This window comes from Cucurbitaria berberidis (assembly GCF_010015615.1).
Source record: "Cucurbitaria berberidis CBS 394.84 unplaced genomic scaffold K460scaffold_1, whole genome shotgun sequence".
NCBI classification, from domain to species: domain Eukaryota; kingdom Fungi; phylum Ascomycota; class Dothideomycetes; order Pleosporales; family Cucurbitariaceae; genus Cucurbitaria; species Cucurbitaria berberidis.
The window spans coordinates 6044154-6061310 of record NW_024468935.1 but is presented as its reverse complement, the minus strand read 5'-3'; the positions used below and the strand labels follow the sequence as shown (position 1 = coordinate 6061310).

Sequence of the window (17157 nt, the reverse complement as noted above, 5' to 3'; positions counted from 1 at the left end):
AATATAATTAGTATACATTCTTATATCATTTTCAAGTTGTTACTGGGATCGTGATGAATCTAGAACGTACCAGTTTCTGTATTTCCCTCTCCCATACTCTTGCTGCCCGAGCTACCGCTCTGTATCGCACCCAGGATGCCATCAATGTAGCCTGCACCACTCCACTTCTGATGTGTCAAGACATCGCAGCCGAGCTCCTTCTCACGAGCCTGAACCAGCTTGACGTATGCCAGCATGCCCTCATCCTTGAAGGCACGCGAGAGCTCACAGGTGATGGTCGCAGTAGAGTGGATACCAGCCAAGGAAATGAGCTGGAAGACGAAGCCGTGCTTGGCCAGATCCCAGACAAAGCTCTTTAATTTCTCCTCGGAGAAGCCTTGGCCCATCCAGTTGAAGCTGGGGGAGAGGTTGTATACGAATTTCTTGCCAGGATGGAGCGCTCTGATTTCGCCGGCGAATTTGGCTGCCGCTTCGACATTTGGATCGCCGGTTTCGACCCAGAGGAGATCGGCGTAGGGAGCGTACTCCTTCCCGCGCTTTGTGGCGGCAGCGACGCCGGCTTTGTAGTGGTAGAAACCTTCGCGTGTGCGGGGGATATCCCAGTTGAAGTAGACGGGCTGTTTTGTGTAGTTTGCGGCGAGTGCGCGGCGTTTGAGGAGGGACAAGTCTGGGTTCTCCCGTGCTTTGCTGAGGTATTCGTCGATAGTCGATTGTGGTGCACTCTCCTTCTCAAGATGCTGCACAACCGCCTCGTCAAAAGTAACAAGCTTGTTTTTCTTTACCCACGCTGCCTCATACTGATCAATCTCCTTGCCAGGCGCACCCGCTGCTTCCATATTCTGTAGTGTCTCCGCCAGGGGCTCCGTCTCCTCTGTCACGCCCTTGATGAACTCATGATCCCGCACATCGACAGCACTGGACAGTAGCTTGCCGCTTTCAGAATCGGTGCGCGCGATGACAAGGTTCTCGCAGCCCATGGTATCCCATTGGAACCGTGCGGCTACGAGGCGGTTGATGTGGTCGCCGACGGGGACGAGGACCTTCCCTGCGAGATGTCCGCATTTTTTGCCGCCGTGGAGTTGGTCTTCGAAGTGGACGGCTGCGGCGCCGTTTTCAGCAAAGAGTTTGGCGAGTTTGATTACGGCTGAAAGACCGCCGTGGCTGTGTGCCATGTTAGCTCCTTTACACGTCCCTAGGTCACAGCTACGCACCCAGTGTCGCCATCAGCAATGATAGGTCGCATGTAGTCCACGTATGGTGTTTTTGCCCGCTCCTCTGAAGACAGCTTCCTCCTGTTATCCCAGTTTTTGCGGTCGTGAAGCTGCTGTGCCTTGAACAGTCGCTGCACTTGATTCGGTACAGTGTTGTAGGGATAGTCACCAAAGTCGGCCGAGACCTCGTTCGTGGTGGTCAAGACAGACGAGCATGCCCATCCCGAGATGTAGAGCACTTCTTGGTTCGGGGCTTGTTGGGTCATTTGTATGGGATCAATGGCACCCACTGAAGTTTGGGAAATGGTGATCAGCTATTAATCTATCTAGAGGGAGTTGTGTAGACGCACTGGTATGTACTGGCTCGCCCTTGGCCGCCCGCTCTTCAAGCAGGTTGAACAGCTTCCTTGCCATTAGAGAGCTGGGGTATGATTGCTGTAGCGCTCCCCGCTTGCTCACAACATCCTCCGCTGAGTATGGCCGCTTAATGCCCTGGTACCGTGGCGACGCCCACCAGTCCTTCACGGCCTGAACTTGTTCGTCGAAGAGGGCATCTTCTGCCTGGCCTGCCTTTGAGGCTTCTGGGAGAAGCTGGAATGAGTCACCGGGTAGCGCTGCCGACACTGGAGGATCTACAGCCTGGAGCTTCGAGCTCGACATGCGACATGCGGTGGTGGAGAGTGGGCGGAGGAGCTGTGGTGTCCGGTTCGATATCCTTAGAGGTCGGCTCTGGCGCGCAACGGAGCGTGGTATTGTCCGCAGCATTGCGATTATGTGTAGGAGAGTAAGGCGCTATCCAGCAGAACCTCGCTCTATACTGTTACGAAATTGTTGCTAGAGAGTGTGTTGGTAAGTAGCAGCAATGGTTGACCAGAAGTTGCCGCGACTCGGAGGAGTTTCGGCGCGGAGATGTTTGCCAAAGGCACCTTTCTCTTGTCGCAGGTACTATACCTAGTTTCTTCTCGCACGCGGATCGAGAGCTGGTCGTCTTCTGCGTCTTTCGCGTCATTGTTCCTGCGGTAAAGCTTCTCCTCACCGCCGAGGGGGCCGAGGGTAGCCTGGGGCGGCTAACCGCGTTCAAGCGTGCCCTCGGCAGCTTGACGTTGCCCTCGCATCAACGGACCACGCGTGTGCCTTGTGAGAGTAAGACACCGAGAGTTGCCGTCGGCTTTCTTCCTCGCTTCTTGTTTCGAGATTTATAGCCGCCATTGCTCTCTGAAAGACAGTTGTTTTCGCCATTTGTGTATTGTCAATAAGAGTGAAGAGGTGCTGCTCTTCCCCGCAATCTCCGTACCCCACCAAACCCCTCCTTCAGCCATGGCCCTGAGCGCACGAACAGCTTCAAGAGCTCTACGAGCCGCCAAGGTGAGCCACATCAAGGCCAATTGAGCAATACAAAATTAACAGAAGCCTCACAGGCACGTCCTTTTGTCTCTGGTATGCAATTGAGTCCCCTCGATTCATCGTCGTAGCACTAACGCGTTGTTTGTCTCAGTGCAAACATGCAGCTACTCGGCCTCCGCAGAGCCAGATCTCAAGGAAACCTTCAAGAGAGTCCTGCCGGCTAAGCGCGAGCTGCTGAAGAAGGTCAAAGCCCACGCCGACAAGAAGCTCGGCGATGTCAAGGTGGAAAATGCCCTGGGCGGAATGAGGTACGCACCCCGATCACAACTTAGACTATAGAACGCACCCTGACAATTGTGAAGAGGCCTAAAAGCCATGGTATGGGAAGGCTCGGTTCTCGACGCAAACGAGGGCATTCGATTCCACGGCAAGACCATCAAGGATTGCCAGAAGGAGCTTCCCAAGGGCACATCGGGCACTGAGATGCTTCCCGAGGCCATGTTCTGGCTTCTGCTCACAGGCGAAGTCCCTTCAGTATCACAGACTCGTGCCTTGTCGCGAGAGCTCGCTGAAAAGGCAGGCATTCCCAAGTTCATCGAGAAGATGCTGGACGACTTCCCAAAGGACCTCCATCCTATGACCCAGCTCGCAATAGCCGTGTCAGCGCTGAACTACGAGTCCAAGTTTGCGAAAGCGTACGAAAAGGGCATCAACAAGGCCGACTACTGGGAGCCGACCTTTGATGACAGCATCAGCCTGCTCGCGAAGCTGCCAACCATTGCCGCCAAGATCTACCAGAATGCCTACCGCGGCGGCGGCGCCCTCCCCAGCGAGGTCGATCTCAACCAAGACTGGGCTTACAACTTTGCTTCCATGTTGGGCAAGTCTGGAAAGAAGAATGAGGGTTTCCAGGATCTTCTCCGTCTGTACCTTGCTCTGCATGGTGACCACGAGGGCGGCAACGTCTCTGCACACGCAACCCATTTGGTCGGCTCCGCGCTCAGCGACCCCTTCCTGAGTTACAGTGCTGGTCTCCAGGGTCTTGCCGGTCCCTTGCACGGTCTGGCTGCCCAGGAGGTGCTCCGCTTCATCCTCGACATGCAGAAGTCTGTCGGTGACAAGTTCACGGAGAAGGATGTCAATGACTTCCTGTGGAGCGTCCTCAAGTCTGGACGAGTCATCCCTGGTTACGGCCACGCTGTGCTCAGGAAGCCCGACCCGCGTTTCGAGGCTCTTATGGATTTTGCCGACGCCCGACCTGAGATCGCAGCCGACCCCGTCTACCAACTCGTCAAGAAGAACTCTGAGGTCGCTCCCGGTGTGCTCACCGAGCATGGAAAGGCAAGAAACTCTCGTCGCACACATATGTAATCATGGCTAACGTAGTGAACAGACCAAGAACCCCTACCCCAACGTCGATTCGTCCTCCGGTGTCCTATTCCACCACTACGGCTTCACCGAGACACTCTACTACACTGTTACGTTTGGTGTCAGCCGCGGTCTCGGCCCGCTCGCACAGCTCATCTGGGACAGGGCATTGGGTCTGCCCATCGAGCGCCCCAAGTCCATCAACCTTCAAGGCATCCTGAACCAGGTTGGTGCTTAAACGCGGGGTGACCAAAGAAGGGATTGGGGCGGTCGATGAAAAGAATACCACGAACTGATGTAAATACCAATATGCAGCGTTGATAGCTCAACCAGAATAGATCTCTCTCACGATTCTCGAAGTTATTAAGAGTTGAAAAGTGAGCTGTTTGCAGCGCGTGTAACAAGCGACTGATATCCGCGTGGCGGCCAAGGCGGGAGTGGCGCCCCGACCTCCGCGTCCATGATCGACAGGAACGAGGGCATGGCATCCCTGAGGCCCTTTCGGTGCACTTCTCGAACCACGACAACTACTGTGCTCCCTCGTCCTACTTCAGCTCAAATCTTCTTCCGTGCCGTCGTATCCTGTTCGCCAGTTGCCGGCTGATTGCTGCGAACGCGGCTGACGAACTAGACTCATGATTCGGTCTTAGCACCCGTACAAGTAGAGCTCTAAGCTCGCGCCGTTGCGGGACGTCTATTGTTTACAAGCTTACCACAGTACATTTCTTCCTTTTAGCATCATTATCGCGCGTCTAGCAAACTAAGAGGCCACGATGCCACGCTATGAATCCCACGAGCTGCGCCGCGGCAAGTACGCCCGCCTTGATGCGCCCGTCGAAGATGACCTCGATACACCGACACGCTTCTCCTCGGACTCGAATTTCACGCTGGAGGACCTTGAAGAGGATGATCCCCTAGCTTTCGACAGCAAACTAAAGCGCAAGAAGAGCGCAGGTGACCTCAAAGTTCGAAAAGCGTCGTACAAAGACCCAGAATCTACAGCCCCAGGGCTACTTTCGCGGCGAAAGAGCAGATGCGCGCCAGGACGGTGGTGCTGCTGGTTGCTCACCTTCATTGCCGCCGTCGTACTCCTGCTCGCTTCAGGTGGCATATGGGCCTGGAGAGCGACCGTGCCAAAAGATGGATTAAGTCCGCCATGGTACCCTACGCCGAAGGGTGGGACTGATAAGACATGGGAAACAAGCTATAAGAAGGCGGCCGAGCTGGTGAAACAGATGACGCTGCCGGAGAAGGTCAATGTCACAACAGGGACGGGGTGGAGCATGGACATGTGTGTTGGCAACAACGGCGCGGTGCCCAGGTTGAAGTTCCCGAGTCTGTGTCTGCAGGACGGACCACTGGGGATTCGGTTCGCGGACAACATCACCGCGTTTCCTGCTGGCATTACTGTAGGAGCGACATGGAGCAAGGAGTTGATGTATCTGCGCGGCAAAGCACACGGCAGAGAGGCACGCCTAAAGGGCGTCAATGTGCTCCTCGGTCCTGCAATGGGCCCTCTTGGGCGAATGCCAGCTGGTGGTCGCAATTGGGAGGGATTTGGCTCGGACCCGGTACTCCAGGGCATCGCCGCTGCTCAGACTATCAAGGGCATTCAAGATGAGGGTATCATGGCCACGGCGAAGCATTACCTGCTAAACGAACAAGAACACTTCAGGCAGGCATGGGAATGGGGTATCCCGAACGCCATCTCGAGCAACGTAGATGATCGCACGCTGCATGAGATTTATGCGTGGCCGTTTGCGGATTCTATCAGGGCTGGTGTCGCGAGCATCATGTGCTCGTACAATCAGGTCAATAGTTCGTACGCTTGTCAAAACAGTAAGTTGCTTAACGGCATTTTGAAAGATGAACTCGGCTTCCAGGGCTTCGTGCAGAGCGATTGGTTGGCGCAACGGGCCGGTGTTGCGAGTGCTCTTGCCGGGCTCGACATGACCATGCCTGGCGATGGCCTTCGGTGGGCCAAGGGAGACAGTCTCTGGGGTGCCGAGCTGACCAGGGCTATTCTGAATGGCAGCGTCCCTATCGACCGCCTCGACGATATGGTGACCCGCGTTGTGGCTTCGTGGTATCAAGTCGGACAAGATAAATGGGATGGATTAGGCCCGAATTTCTCCTCTTGGACCAACGACCGAATCGGCAAGCTGCATGAAGGGAGCCCATCGGATCATTCCATGGGAGTGGTGAATAAATTCGTCGACGTTCAAGGCAAAGGAAAAGACGCACATGGACACCTGGTCCGTCGCATCGCTGCTGAAGGCACAGTTTTGGTAAAGAATGAGGGCAAGCTCTTACCACTAGACCGCAAGGGTTGGAAAACGGGGCAAAACAACACGCAACGAACCAAATATCGTGTCGGCGTCTTCGGTGAAGACGCACGCCTGCCTCACGAGGGCCTCAACCACTGCTCCGATCAGAGTTGTAACGATGGAACACTGGCCTCGGGCTGGGGCTCGGGTGCCGTGAATTTTACATATCTGGTCGAACCAGTGTCTGCCATACGGGATGCTTTCGACAACAAGACCGTCTACGTTACTGACTGGCTGGAGAACGACCTTCCGAGCGAGAAGGAGATCTTGGAGGATCAGGATCTTTGCATTGTCTTTGCCAATTCTGATGCCGGCGAAGGATACGAGCACTATGGAAGTAAGTGACTTGACAACGCCCGCCGTGAACTAGACTAACCAGCTTCCAGGTATTCGCGGCGACAGGAATGATCTCAACCTCCAAAAGGGGGGAGACAAACTCATCCGGGAGGTCTCTAAGGGCTGTGGAGACGGCAAGGGCGATGTCGTTGTTGTCATTCACACTGTTGGGCCAGTCATCCTAGAAAATTTCATCAACATCACGAACATCAAAGCCGTCATCATCGCCAACCTGCCCGGAACAGAGTCCGGCAATGCAATCGTCGACATCCTTTTCGGAGACGTAAACCCCTCCGGGCGCCTACCATATACGATCGCGAAGAAGGAGGATGACTACGGTCCCGGCAGTAAAATAAAGTACCTTCCAAGCCCGTCAGAGGGCCTCTCTCCACAGCAGAACTTCTCGGAAGGGCTGTACATTGATTACCGCCACTTCGACAAGCAAGACATCACTCCACGCTACGAATTCGGGTATGGGCTGTCGTACACGCAGTTCAAGCTCTCGTCTCTCGTTATCAGTGGAAAAGGGAACAGAAATCCGCTGCCCGCTCCACGACCCGCCGGCCTCACGCCGCCTTCCTTCTCAACCGAAATCCCAGACGCGAAATCCGCCCTGTTCCCAGAGGGCTGGCATAAAGTGGAGAGGTACATCTACCCTTGGCTCGACTCAACCGACGACATCGAGAAACCAGACGTCATAACTTCGCAAGTACAAAGTCCGCTCAGCGACGCAGGAGGCGGCCCAGGAGGCAACCCAGACCTCTACACCACACTCGTCACCGTGTCTGCATCGGTATCCAACATAGGCCTCGTAGATGGATCGACCGTTGTGCAGCTATACATTGCCTTCCCTCCAAACTACAAAGACCACGAGACTGGTGAGCCTGTCGACTTCCCTGTTAGAGTGTTGAGGGGCTTTGAAAAGGTGCATGTAGACGCGGCGCAGGAACAGGAGAATAGCATTGGCGGTGGTGGGCACCTAGTGACGTTTGAGGTAACGAGGAGGGATTTGAGTTATTGGGATGTCAGGAGGCAGAATTGGGTGTTGCCGCAGGGCGAGTTTGATATTCGAGTTGGTTTTTCGAGTAGAAACTTGCCGTTGCAGGGGACGTGGTAGCGGGATGAAGACTGAATAGTTGGTGGTTGGAAGAGAATGAAGGGTGGTGTTGGGCGTTTTAAGGAGGATACCTTGGATATAAATTCTCTGTACTGTGCATATGTTTCCTCTTTCTTATGAAGCTCTACTGTCGGTTGTACATGTTTGGATTTCTCTCCTCTCGATCTGTGATTTCTTCTATAGACGGCGAGTGAGATGTACATGCATAAAATAACGGGCGGGTGAATTGTACTGCCCATCCTTTTAAATGGCTCATGTCCCTTATTCTTCTCAGATACCTTGGTGCTTAATGTTTTTAGGCCTACAATGTGATGTTATTCCCCCACGACAAATAAAGGGAAAAAGACGAAAGAAGTAAAACACACGACAACCAAACTATACTATACGGTAACATGTTAAGCCTTTGATCACGAGGGTACTGGAACTGGGTACTTGCCACATTAGCAAGTGTCTGTAGTGTGTAGTGCTGTACAGTGCAGTGTAAATGCTAAGGGAGATAATATAATAATATTTTCGACCTATTAACATATTCGAAACATCAATCTCCTTCCTGTTAGCACATATTGAAGGGTACTGGCGTGTTATGTACTATATTAATAGGCTGGGCTGGGCTGGGCTGGGCTGGGCTGCAATAGGTATCTAATCTTTTCACTGTCGTGTAAAGGTGCAGTCAGTAGTGACTATGGGTGCTATCTAGTCAGTGTTGATTAACTCAGTTGTAGAAGCATCCTTCAGCGCTCTCTCTTTGCCCTTGTTACAGAGATCGGTATAATCATGCCGTCCTAGCTAGACGTGATGGTCGTCATCGTTTGCAGACCTGTTCTTCACTGACTCATTCTCCCAATAGGGGGCTCGTACTCAAGTGAACAACCCTCCCATTAAAAGTGCTGAGAAGCTAGCATCCAATCTCTTGACTTCATCGGTGTATCTCCCACCATCAGCGATGAATACTCCGATGCGGAAAACTCCTCCTGCCCTGTCAAGGTGAGAAATCAAGCCACTCCACTCCCATTCCCTCGACTCAGTGGCCTCGCTGCTTTTACCAAGCAACGCACACTTCCGTTTTACCCACCCGACCACCTTCCTCCCCGACCCGTTCTGACCTTCGCCGACCTCTCCATTCGCTCTTCCAACTCGCGTGCACTTCAAGTCCTCATCCCTGTCTTAGCTCTCCTTCGCTCTGTCGCCCATCCACCACTCACGAGGCGAAAACGGCATCCTCCTCTGCCGGGCTGACTGGGTACTAGGTACCTTCCATTACCTAGCCTGGCCTGCCTGCCTTGCCTTGCTCGTACCGCTAGCTCCCCTCTGTGCGAGCGAACATCGGCACAGATACACACTAATCAAGGGCGCGCCCGCTGACAGATAGACAGACAGACAGACAAACAGACAGACTTGCCATGACTTGCCGTGACATGACAGTCTGACAGCGCACGCACACACATACCCACCTCACCAGCGCACCCGCAACCCAAAGAAAAAAGCCTGGTACACTAAAAAGGCCCACGACCCCCCGCCGTCCTGCGTCCGTGAGGCATGCATACAAACAACGGTACACTAAGGCCTTAGCCTGCAACAAGGAACGGAACAAGTGCCCCCTATTAGATTCGCAGGGTTTAAAATTGCCCCAACTTAGCTGATGAGAATTGAAACTAACACTGACACAGCACAGAACGGACACGCGTTCGTTCACGAGTAAGTTCCTAGGTTGGTCAGGGCCCTTTTACTACTGTACTGTGTCTACCGGGACAGTTAGTCACGCGGCACGCCCGAATTTTCGGCTCACTGGAAAGTGCGGAGTCGGCGGTTTTGTCACTATCCACTGACTGACGCTGCAGATGGGAATGTACAGTACAGGGCAGGGCAGACCGGTCCGACCGAGTGAGGGACTGACTGACCCAAGGTAACGTACCGAAAAAGGGAGCGGCTCACTTGGCTTGCTTGACATGCTTGATTTGACACAATGGTGCCAGTGGCTAGGTACGAGGGGAAGACAGATCAGCTCAAACTGCCCAGGCACAGGGAGGGGGCAATCTGGGACCTGGGACCTGCCGTCAGCGAGAGTCCGCTTCGACCGTGTCCCCTCTTAATACCATGTGGTGAGTGGATGGGTGGGTGGGTGCGCACCGTCTTGCCTGGCTGCCGGGCGCACGCCGGCACGCACGCAAGGGGGGGAACTATTGGCATTTGCCGAGAAAGCGAACCATGGCCATCTTCAACTGAGAAAGAAGAGTGAGTGGAAGGTCAACACGGCCTAGAATGGTGTCCTCAGCAGACTTCTCTCAGACGTGTCGAGAAACACTGGTCTTTCACACTGCATCTCATCTCCCCTCCAACTCCTCACCTACCTACTTACCTACCTACACCGCTCCCCTCCAAATTCCAGACGCGTCCAAATTGTAATCACCACTCCCTGACCCTTCATCCGGTACGTACCTCGCCCATCCATGATACAAACAGTGGTACCCTAAAAATGCACCAGGGGTACCGACTCGGCGGCGGGCCCGCTCCTCCCCTACCCTTCCCCTTCCCATCCCATCCCATCTCCTCGGCCATGGCCCTTTCCCCGAAAGGCAGCCGGCGGGCCCTAGCCAGGACCGGAGCGAAAGAAAGGGAACGAGAGAAAAAAAAATTTCCTTTGTTCTCTGACCCTCGCATCGGTCCGTAGCGGCGCCGTAGAACAGGGAAAAACAGGGTACTGAACCATGGTTGAGAGGGAGAAATTCAATAGTGCGGATTCTCAGAGAGAGAGAGAGAGAGACGAAAGACGAAGAAGACGGAAGCAGCTTTTGACAGTCCTGTCGAGTGCCGTTGGCGTCGTGGCCCCTCCCGTGTGTGTGTGCCATTTTTTTCCTGTGCCCTGCGTGATGATGCTGTTGTGCATGAACGGTTTCTTCTTGGCCTTTGTTGGCCGGACTCTCAAGTCCAACGCCCACCCGATTAGGAAGAGATGGCGGAGCGGTGATGAGGACGCGCTCGGTGAGCATGCTCAATTCGTACCTTATACCGGGCTGAGCTGGTGGGAAGAGAGAAACTAATTGTGAAACGACGGGATGAGACATTCTACACCATCAACAGCTCTTCAATTTAACTAGTTATCCAAAATAGACCCCATGGTCCGCAGCGTGCGTTTGCGTTACAAAAAAGTTTAATCAGATTGCCGCCCAAAAATCCAGTGATTCCCCAAGTAGATTGACCAAGTACGGATCGCGGTAGGGACAGGGAGAGGGAGATATTGCGCCGTACTTCTGTAAAAGACAAGAAAATGGACGAGGGAAAACGGGATAAAAAGCACAAACAACCACTACCCAGCCAAATGCAGTGAAGCACCGTGCTGGGCCCTAAACCCGCGCGTGCAATGGTATACAAAGCACCTCCGTTATGCAACCCCAGTTCTAGTATTGCTGGAAAAGACAGGACACCACCCAGTTTACTGTAGAAAAAGAAAACGTAGATTGAGCGCTTGCCACCGACGGTAGATATGAGACATTCTCGCAAGGAAAATCGTGGCTTTTGTTTTGCGTCGAGCTTCCGCGAAACCGCAAAACCAAAGGTATCCAGACTGGTTTGGTGTGTTTTGGATTTCGACAGCGTCGACGCCACACGAGATGGAAAAAACGGGCCCGGGAGAGACAGCGTGTGCGAATATTAAAAAAAGGAAAATCGACCCATGCTCTTTGTCCCTATAAAGTTCACAATTCCACCCCAGAAAGACGCTGTTGCCAGCCATAACTCCTCGCAAGAAGCAGGGCATTGCGATTGTGATGAAAGAAACAGTTGTACAGAGAAATGAAAAGGTGACCGAGAAGCACAAGGGGACGAATTTGTTGCTTTGCTTCGCCGGACTTGTAAATCGCTCCTGAAAAGGCCAGCTTCGGAGCATATCCCGTCGTTTCATTAGGGGGAGGAGTTTACATGGGTCGGCGGTTGAGCATGTTCAGCATGGACGAGTCGGTGGAGCTGCGTCCGTTTCCGTTATCGGTGACGAGGTCATTAATGCGCATGCTCGGTCTGCTCGGGGCAGAGGTAGAAGGCGGCGGAGTCCTGCCGTCACTTCGAGGGGGAGGTGGCTGCAGCGCACCGGGCTGTTGTGGAGGAGCGCTGTAATAAGGGGTGGGCGGGGCACCCGGGGTGGTGGGTGCTTGCGATTGCGGCGACGAAGAGGTGCGGCTTGGGTCATAGCGATATGCGCTCTGGGGAGAGCCTTGACGCGGAGGTTGTGTGGCATAGTAGGGTTGGGGTGGTGGCGGGCCCGAGGCGTAGGGCGCGGGAGGGGCAGCTGTAGCAGCACCAGGAGTTAGAGGAATTGGCTCTGGATAGGCATAGTCTGGACCCGTGCCTCCTCGAAAAGGGAGTGACGCTGTGCCAGGCATTGGCGGTGGCAGGGTAGGAGTATGAGGCTCTGGATGGGGCCTCTTCCTACCACTCAGCGAGTCACGGATTCCCTCATCTTGGGGAGCAGCACTGGGCGGACCATAGTCAGGATGAACTGGGTACGGACCTGCAGTGGGGCTAGGCAGATACTGCTGCTGTTGCTGCTGTTGCTGTTGTTGTTGCTGCTGCTGCTGCTGCTGCAGCGATGGCGGGGGGCGACCTGGCTGGCCATATGGCTCTGCCTGGTTCGCGGGTGGAAGGGGCTGCCCGTAGGCGCCATACATGGGGGGAGGCTGTCCGACGCCACGCCAGACGGTATGCGCAGGAACAAAGGCCTGCGTCTGGGCCGAGACGGGGGTGAAGATGCAGTCTTGGTTGAACCGCATGCAGTTTGAGCAGCGGCCGTCCTCGGTGGCCTCGAAGCCAGAGCATCGGATCTAGGAGTGAATGAATGAGTGAGTGAGCGCGGGAGGGAGTGGTCGGTTTCAACCTACCTTGCGTCGACGGCAGTAACGGCAGGCAATGGCAGTGCGCTGGCGGGGCGCTGGCGGCTGGTGGTGCTGCTGCTGGACATAGTGGGGCGGTGGAGGGCCTTGCTGGCGATATGGGTCTGGAGGAGGAGGACCGCGAGTCCACTCGTTGGGGCCGGGCAGGCGATATGGCTGCTGCTGTTGCTGCTGCTGCTGTTGGTACTGGGCGTGTTGCATGTCTGGTCGTGGCTCTTGGGGGGGAGGAGGAGGGAGCGTCGTGTTCATCTAATGGGATTGACGTCAAGTGTCAGCGGCGAGTGTGGTCTGGCTGTCAGGGCGGTGACGAGTGGCGGGCAGGCGACTTACATGCTGGGGCGGGACGACATAGGCACCGTTGGGGGGGTGCTGTGAGGTTGGCGGCTGCCAATGGGTGGGCATCTGGCCTTGGGCGCCCTGCTGGTGAGGGAACATGGTCGCAGAGGAGGAGGAGGAGGAGGACGTGACAAGTTGGTTGGCGGCGCAGTAGTGTAATGATTGATTATTGAATCCCGGGCGCAACGTGGTGCTGTCACGCCGTCATGAACCAGTCCAACGCCGTGGACAGCCGCTTTGGACAAAGATTGGACAAAGATTGGCCGTGTGGGTGGCGGGAGAGCTTCTGGGGCGGGTGAGGTGTCACAAATACTGGCGGGCCGCAACGACGGCTGCGGCAGTGAATTGAGGCAAGTGTGCAGGGCGCGGGTGGTTTGGCGCGAGGGGAGGGGGGGTGGACGGGGAGGAGGAGGTGAGGCCGGTGAGGGAGGGAGGGAGGGTGTGGGTGTGTAGAGTCGAGACAGACAAGAACAGAGCTGTGGAAGAATGGGCTGTGGAGTGAAAGGCTTCTCGAAGCGCGTGGAGGAGGACCCAAGAGCGTGGAAGCGAAAAGGAGATTCAGGTTGGAGCGGGATGGTGGCCGCTATTACTATACTACTACTACCCAGTGCCCACCCACCGCAGCGCCCCCCATGAGAGTCAAACCTTCTCGCCGCGCTGGCCAGCATGGCGGCTTGATCCCTGCAAGCCCTTCACCCTACACACAACCCCCCCATGCAAGAGAAGGACGGCGACGGATCGAGCCTCGAATTAGCGCGTTGGGCGGTACAAAGGAAGGGCACAGTGCATGCTCTGCCGCCTTAACCCCCCTCCGCTCTCTTGGATGGACTAGGGGCACACGACGAATCCAGCAGGACAAAGAGTTCGCTGACAGAAGCTAGTAGTCTAGTGAGTCCAGTCGGTCGAGCATACGCGGTCAAGAGGGTGGAGAGTGGAGAGTGAATGGACAGTCCCATTACCGCGTGCGTCTGTCTGTCTGTCTGTCTGTCTGTCTACAAGCGGCGCAACCGTCGGACAGGCACACACACGCAGGCGCGGGCTCTGTACCACCCGGTGGGCAGCCCCTTACGGCCCTGGGCTGGGGGGCGGCGGCGGATGACTTGTGTGCTGGGGTCGCGCTGGTCTCTGCATGGCGTTTGCTGCGGGCCGGTTCTCAGCTTTCAAGCCCTCCAGTCCACGAATGAGTCGCCAAGAAGCTCGGGTACTGCCGCTCGCGTGTGATCTGCGAGCCTTTAATTAATTTGTCTTGCTCTATACTACTATACCACCAGGCTCTTCCATGTCGTCTTCAAGTCTTCCTAACCTCCAAGTCTCCAAGTCTCCAAGTCTCCAAGTCTTCAACTCTCAACTCTCCCTCAAAGCCATTCCCATGCAAGGAAGCACTCTATACCTGTAGTGCCACGGTCGACGTCGCTGCCCATGCCCGCCATGCCTCGCATGCATCCTTTGCACTACCCTGCGCCCACCCTTCTTCCATCATCATAATCATCATGGCCCACGGCACGAGCAAGCCAAGCTCTCCGTCCGGTGAGCCTCCTCTGTCCGCGCACACACGACCTGGACAGAAACCCGCACGTCCCGACTGACTCGACATTTTCCCTCCCACGACAGGGACAGCCTGTCCCGTCGTCGGCCTTCCTCTGCTGCACTGTATGATAGGCCAGTTGGCCCCCTCTTGCATCCGTCATTCCTGCTCCAAGAGCCCACCTCACGAACCTTGTCCTGGTTGTTGGTGTGTAACCGTTCCCAACCAGTAACGTGCCGCCCCTTCGCTAGTCCATGGCTGGTACCATCTGCCACCAGTGCGAATCGGCGATATCAGCCAGGCAAATCCTCCGTCAGCGGGGCACTGTCATCACAGGAAAGCGGGAGCGCCGATGTCTTGCGGCGGGAGAACCGTTCCGTCGCAGCAAGCAGCAGCATCAGCAGTAGTAGTAGTCGCAGCAGCAGCACACTGCATTGCGCGCGCCCTCCGCCCAACAAGTCCTGAGTAATAGAGCCGACGCTGACCCGCCGTGCGTTTGTCGCGTCCAAGTTTGCAACCGTCTCATCAGCTGCTATGTGCTTCGTGTAAAACGGGTAGCATGCGACGCAACCCACTTTCGTCCTCAAATCACAGCCCGCAATCTCACATCGTTCATCAATCCCTCCCTTGCGCCGGCTCAGCCTGGCGAACTGCTCTACCCATGGTAACAAGCGTGATTCGCACCATGATTCGCCCGCGCTTCCTGGACCGACAGAAAGCGACCCAAGACACCATCATGCATCGTATATACCCTGTGGCGGTGCCGGCTGGCCCGCTGCGTGACGACTCTCGGACATGTGCGGATGTGCGCACCGCCAGCAATGGAGAATAGCGACACGCTCATCATGCCGCATCCAGCCTCGGTACTTGTATTTTTTGGCAACAATCTTACTAGCCCTCATTTCCCCCCCCCCTGGGACGTCCATTGCTACAAACCGCAAAACGTCCGCTCTTCGTTCTGCCCTCAGATTGGGGCGGGCGGGCCGTAGACTCATCACTCACACCTGGGCGTTCCACCGCCCAGGTTCAAACAAATTAAATTCACCCAATCATAGCCCGCCCCCCTTCTGCTTTATTCGACAATCCATTCACCAGCTTCCCAGCTCGGCGTTGTGCCTTGCAGCCGCTGGAACGACGGGTAAATCTTCAATCAACGTGTGTCCCATGGCATGCGTGAACGAAAAAGCTTTTTCGCGAGCTCAGCAGGTCACAGGACGTGCTGTGCTGGCTGCTACCGGTCAGAGCCGTGCTTCCCGGCCATACTTCCCACTTCATTATTGGAAAATGCACGAAGCGGGCTGACTACTGCAGCCAATCGCACATGGCTGCTATGGTAATTTAATTGTCTGCCACACCGCATTTCGACATCCGAGGCAGTCACGAGCACACACGATAGATGAGCGCAGATGCTGTGAGCGGTCTGGAAAGGAGTCAGCCTAAACGCCTCGCGCCCTGCCAAAGCGTTGGCTGCCCACGCTTGGCTATATAGCTCAATGGCAAGTAGTAGCCCTGCCTGGTATTGTACCCCTCCAAAGTGCCGTCCCCATGCCCGTTGATGTGATGCGACCACTGTTACACCGACTGAGTGGTGCATTTGTGGGGTAGCGATCTTCAGCCGCCGCCCTCTGTTTATCCGTCCAAGCGGATAAGACTTTCATCGGCACATGGACGACAATATGGCACCAAAAAGGGCGGCTTGTATGGCTTGTACGTGGCATGCGGCGTAGCTGTGAACCAAGTGCGGAGCAGCGCGTAACGACTGCCCGGAGATCACCTAAAATGGGTACCAGGTGAAACAGCGGGCCGGGACGCATGGTGGAAAAGCGGCATCTGTCCGTTGTATTAGATTGACGAGCCTGGTGGTTAGCAAGGGCTTCTAACGCCGTTTATGCATGGCATAGATGAAGAATGCGGAGACGCGTGCTGCGGTAAGACGGTAGGTAAGTAGGCAGCGAGTCACCCATCGTCGCTTGAGCGCATTCCGTGTCGTCCCTCGAACCTTCTGCACATGGAATCAAAAGAGGGAATTTCAGGCGGGAAGATATCGTCCAACTTCCGAGCCAAGCCTGGTGCTGTGCCACATTGCCAGTGTGGGATAGATGAAGAGCTGGCGGGCAGTCACAGCGAGTGCGCGGCTATAGCCAAAGCAAACATGCACTCCCTCACCGATGTTGCCTGTGTTGCTTCTCGCAATCAAGGCGTAGTCAGTCTTGTGATGTCTGTGCATTGCAGCACGCGTCGTGTTGCGCCCTGCTACACACTGGTCGCGCCGCAAAACCGCAGGTCAGCCATACTTGAATGTCGAGGCATTCCGTCCTTGCAGTAGCATGGTAGGAGGGACTGCATGAGGCCGGTCGGGCAAATGGTTGCTTTCCTTCTCCACAATTGACTGCCGTGGCCAGCTATATCACGTTTGCCTATAGTCGTCGTAGGCGACCGAACAAGTCGTCGTCAAGCGCGGATTTCGAAACGACCGGAGCGTAGCATTTCCGCGTGGTTATAGTTGGAAGTGGAAGTGGAACTGGCAACGGCCCGACGTTTATCACGAAGACCGGTAAATTCTCCAGAGTCGACAGCGGTGATTATGCGGGCTGCAAGCCAGAGTGGAGCCCAAAGTCAGCCTGTGCGGTCTTCATTCGCCAAAGGTAAGGCGATCAAGGCCGTCATCGGTGTGATTGCGAAGTTGAGAAACGACAGAAGGGGATGCGCATCC

At 55.4% G+C, this 17157-nt stretch overlaps 7 protein-coding genes across 7 annotated transcripts; 3 read left to right on the top strand and 4 right to left on the bottom strand.

Annotated features, from left to right (window-relative positions):
• Window positions 1–59: 59 nt before the first annotated feature.
• Window positions 60–1976, bottom strand: K460DRAFT_271547 (isocitrate lyase and phosphorylmutase; the record flags this gene model as incomplete). Its single annotated transcript, XM_040927734.1, has 3 exons — window positions 60–1161; window positions 1212–1500; window positions 1562–1976. The coding sequence occupies 3 exons, from the start codon at window positions 1974–1976 to the stop codon at window positions 60–62; spliced, it is 1806 nt and encodes a 601-aa protein (XP_040794336.1).
• Window positions 1977–2323: 347 nt separating this feature from the next.
• Window positions 2324–4281, top strand: K460DRAFT_299136 (citrate synthase mitochondrial precursor). The gene is given in 5 exon segments (XM_040929789.1): window positions 2324–2576; window positions 2630–2641; window positions 2700–2863; window positions 2918–3922; window positions 3942–4281. 5 exon segments carry the CDS (start codon window positions 2529–2531, stop codon window positions 4159–4161), a joined length of 1449 nt encoding a protein of 482 aa, XP_040794335.1. The 5' UTR covers window positions 2324–2528; the 3' UTR covers window positions 4162–4281.
• A 136-nt stretch (window positions 4282–4417) lies between these two features.
• K460DRAFT_413289 (glycoside hydrolase family 3 protein) lies at window positions 4418–7964 on the top strand. The gene is made up of 2 exons (XM_040937598.1): window positions 4418–6587; window positions 6637–7964. The coding sequence occupies exons 1-2, from the start codon at window positions 4697–4699 to the stop codon at window positions 7701–7703; spliced, it is 2958 nt and encodes a 985-aa protein (XP_040794334.1). The 5' UTR covers window positions 4418–4696; the 3' UTR covers window positions 7704–7964.
• Window positions 7965–9977: 2013 nt separating this feature from the next.
• On the bottom strand, window positions 9978–11203 carry K460DRAFT_40736 (uncharacterized protein). Its single transcript, XM_040937064.1, has one exon. The coding sequence runs from the start codon at window positions 10763–10765 to the stop codon at window positions 10064–10066; it is 702 nt and encodes a 233-aa protein (XP_040794333.1). The 5' UTR covers window positions 10766–11203; the 3' UTR covers window positions 9978–10063.
• A 411-nt stretch (window positions 11204–11614) lies between these two features.
• K460DRAFT_401783 (uncharacterized protein) lies at window positions 11615–13018 on the bottom strand (the record flags this gene model as incomplete). The annotated part of the gene is made up of 3 exons (XM_040936456.1): window positions 11615–12514; window positions 12572–12832; window positions 12914–13018. 3 exons carry the CDS (start codon window positions 13016–13018, stop codon window positions 11615–11617), a joined length of 1266 nt encoding a protein of 421 aa, XP_040794332.1.
• Window positions 13019–13861: 843 nt separating this feature from the next.
• K460DRAFT_391983 (uncharacterized protein) lies at window positions 13862–15255 on the top strand (the record flags this gene model as incomplete). The annotated part of the gene is made up of 3 exons (XM_040935859.1): window positions 13862–13972; window positions 14191–14446; window positions 14584–15255. 3 exons carry the CDS (start codon window positions 13862–13864, stop codon window positions 14907–14909), a joined length of 693 nt encoding a protein of 230 aa, XP_040794331.1. The 3' UTR covers window positions 14910–15255.
• Window positions 15256–15305: 50 nt separating this feature from the next.
• On the bottom strand, window positions 15306–16175 carry K460DRAFT_362517 (uncharacterized protein). The gene has a single exon (XM_040932658.1). The coding sequence runs from the start codon at window positions 16036–16038 to the stop codon at window positions 15676–15678; it is 363 nt and encodes a 120-aa protein (XP_040794330.1). The 5' UTR covers window positions 16039–16175; the 3' UTR covers window positions 15306–15675.
• Between the last annotated feature and the right edge of the window lie 982 nt (window positions 16176–17157).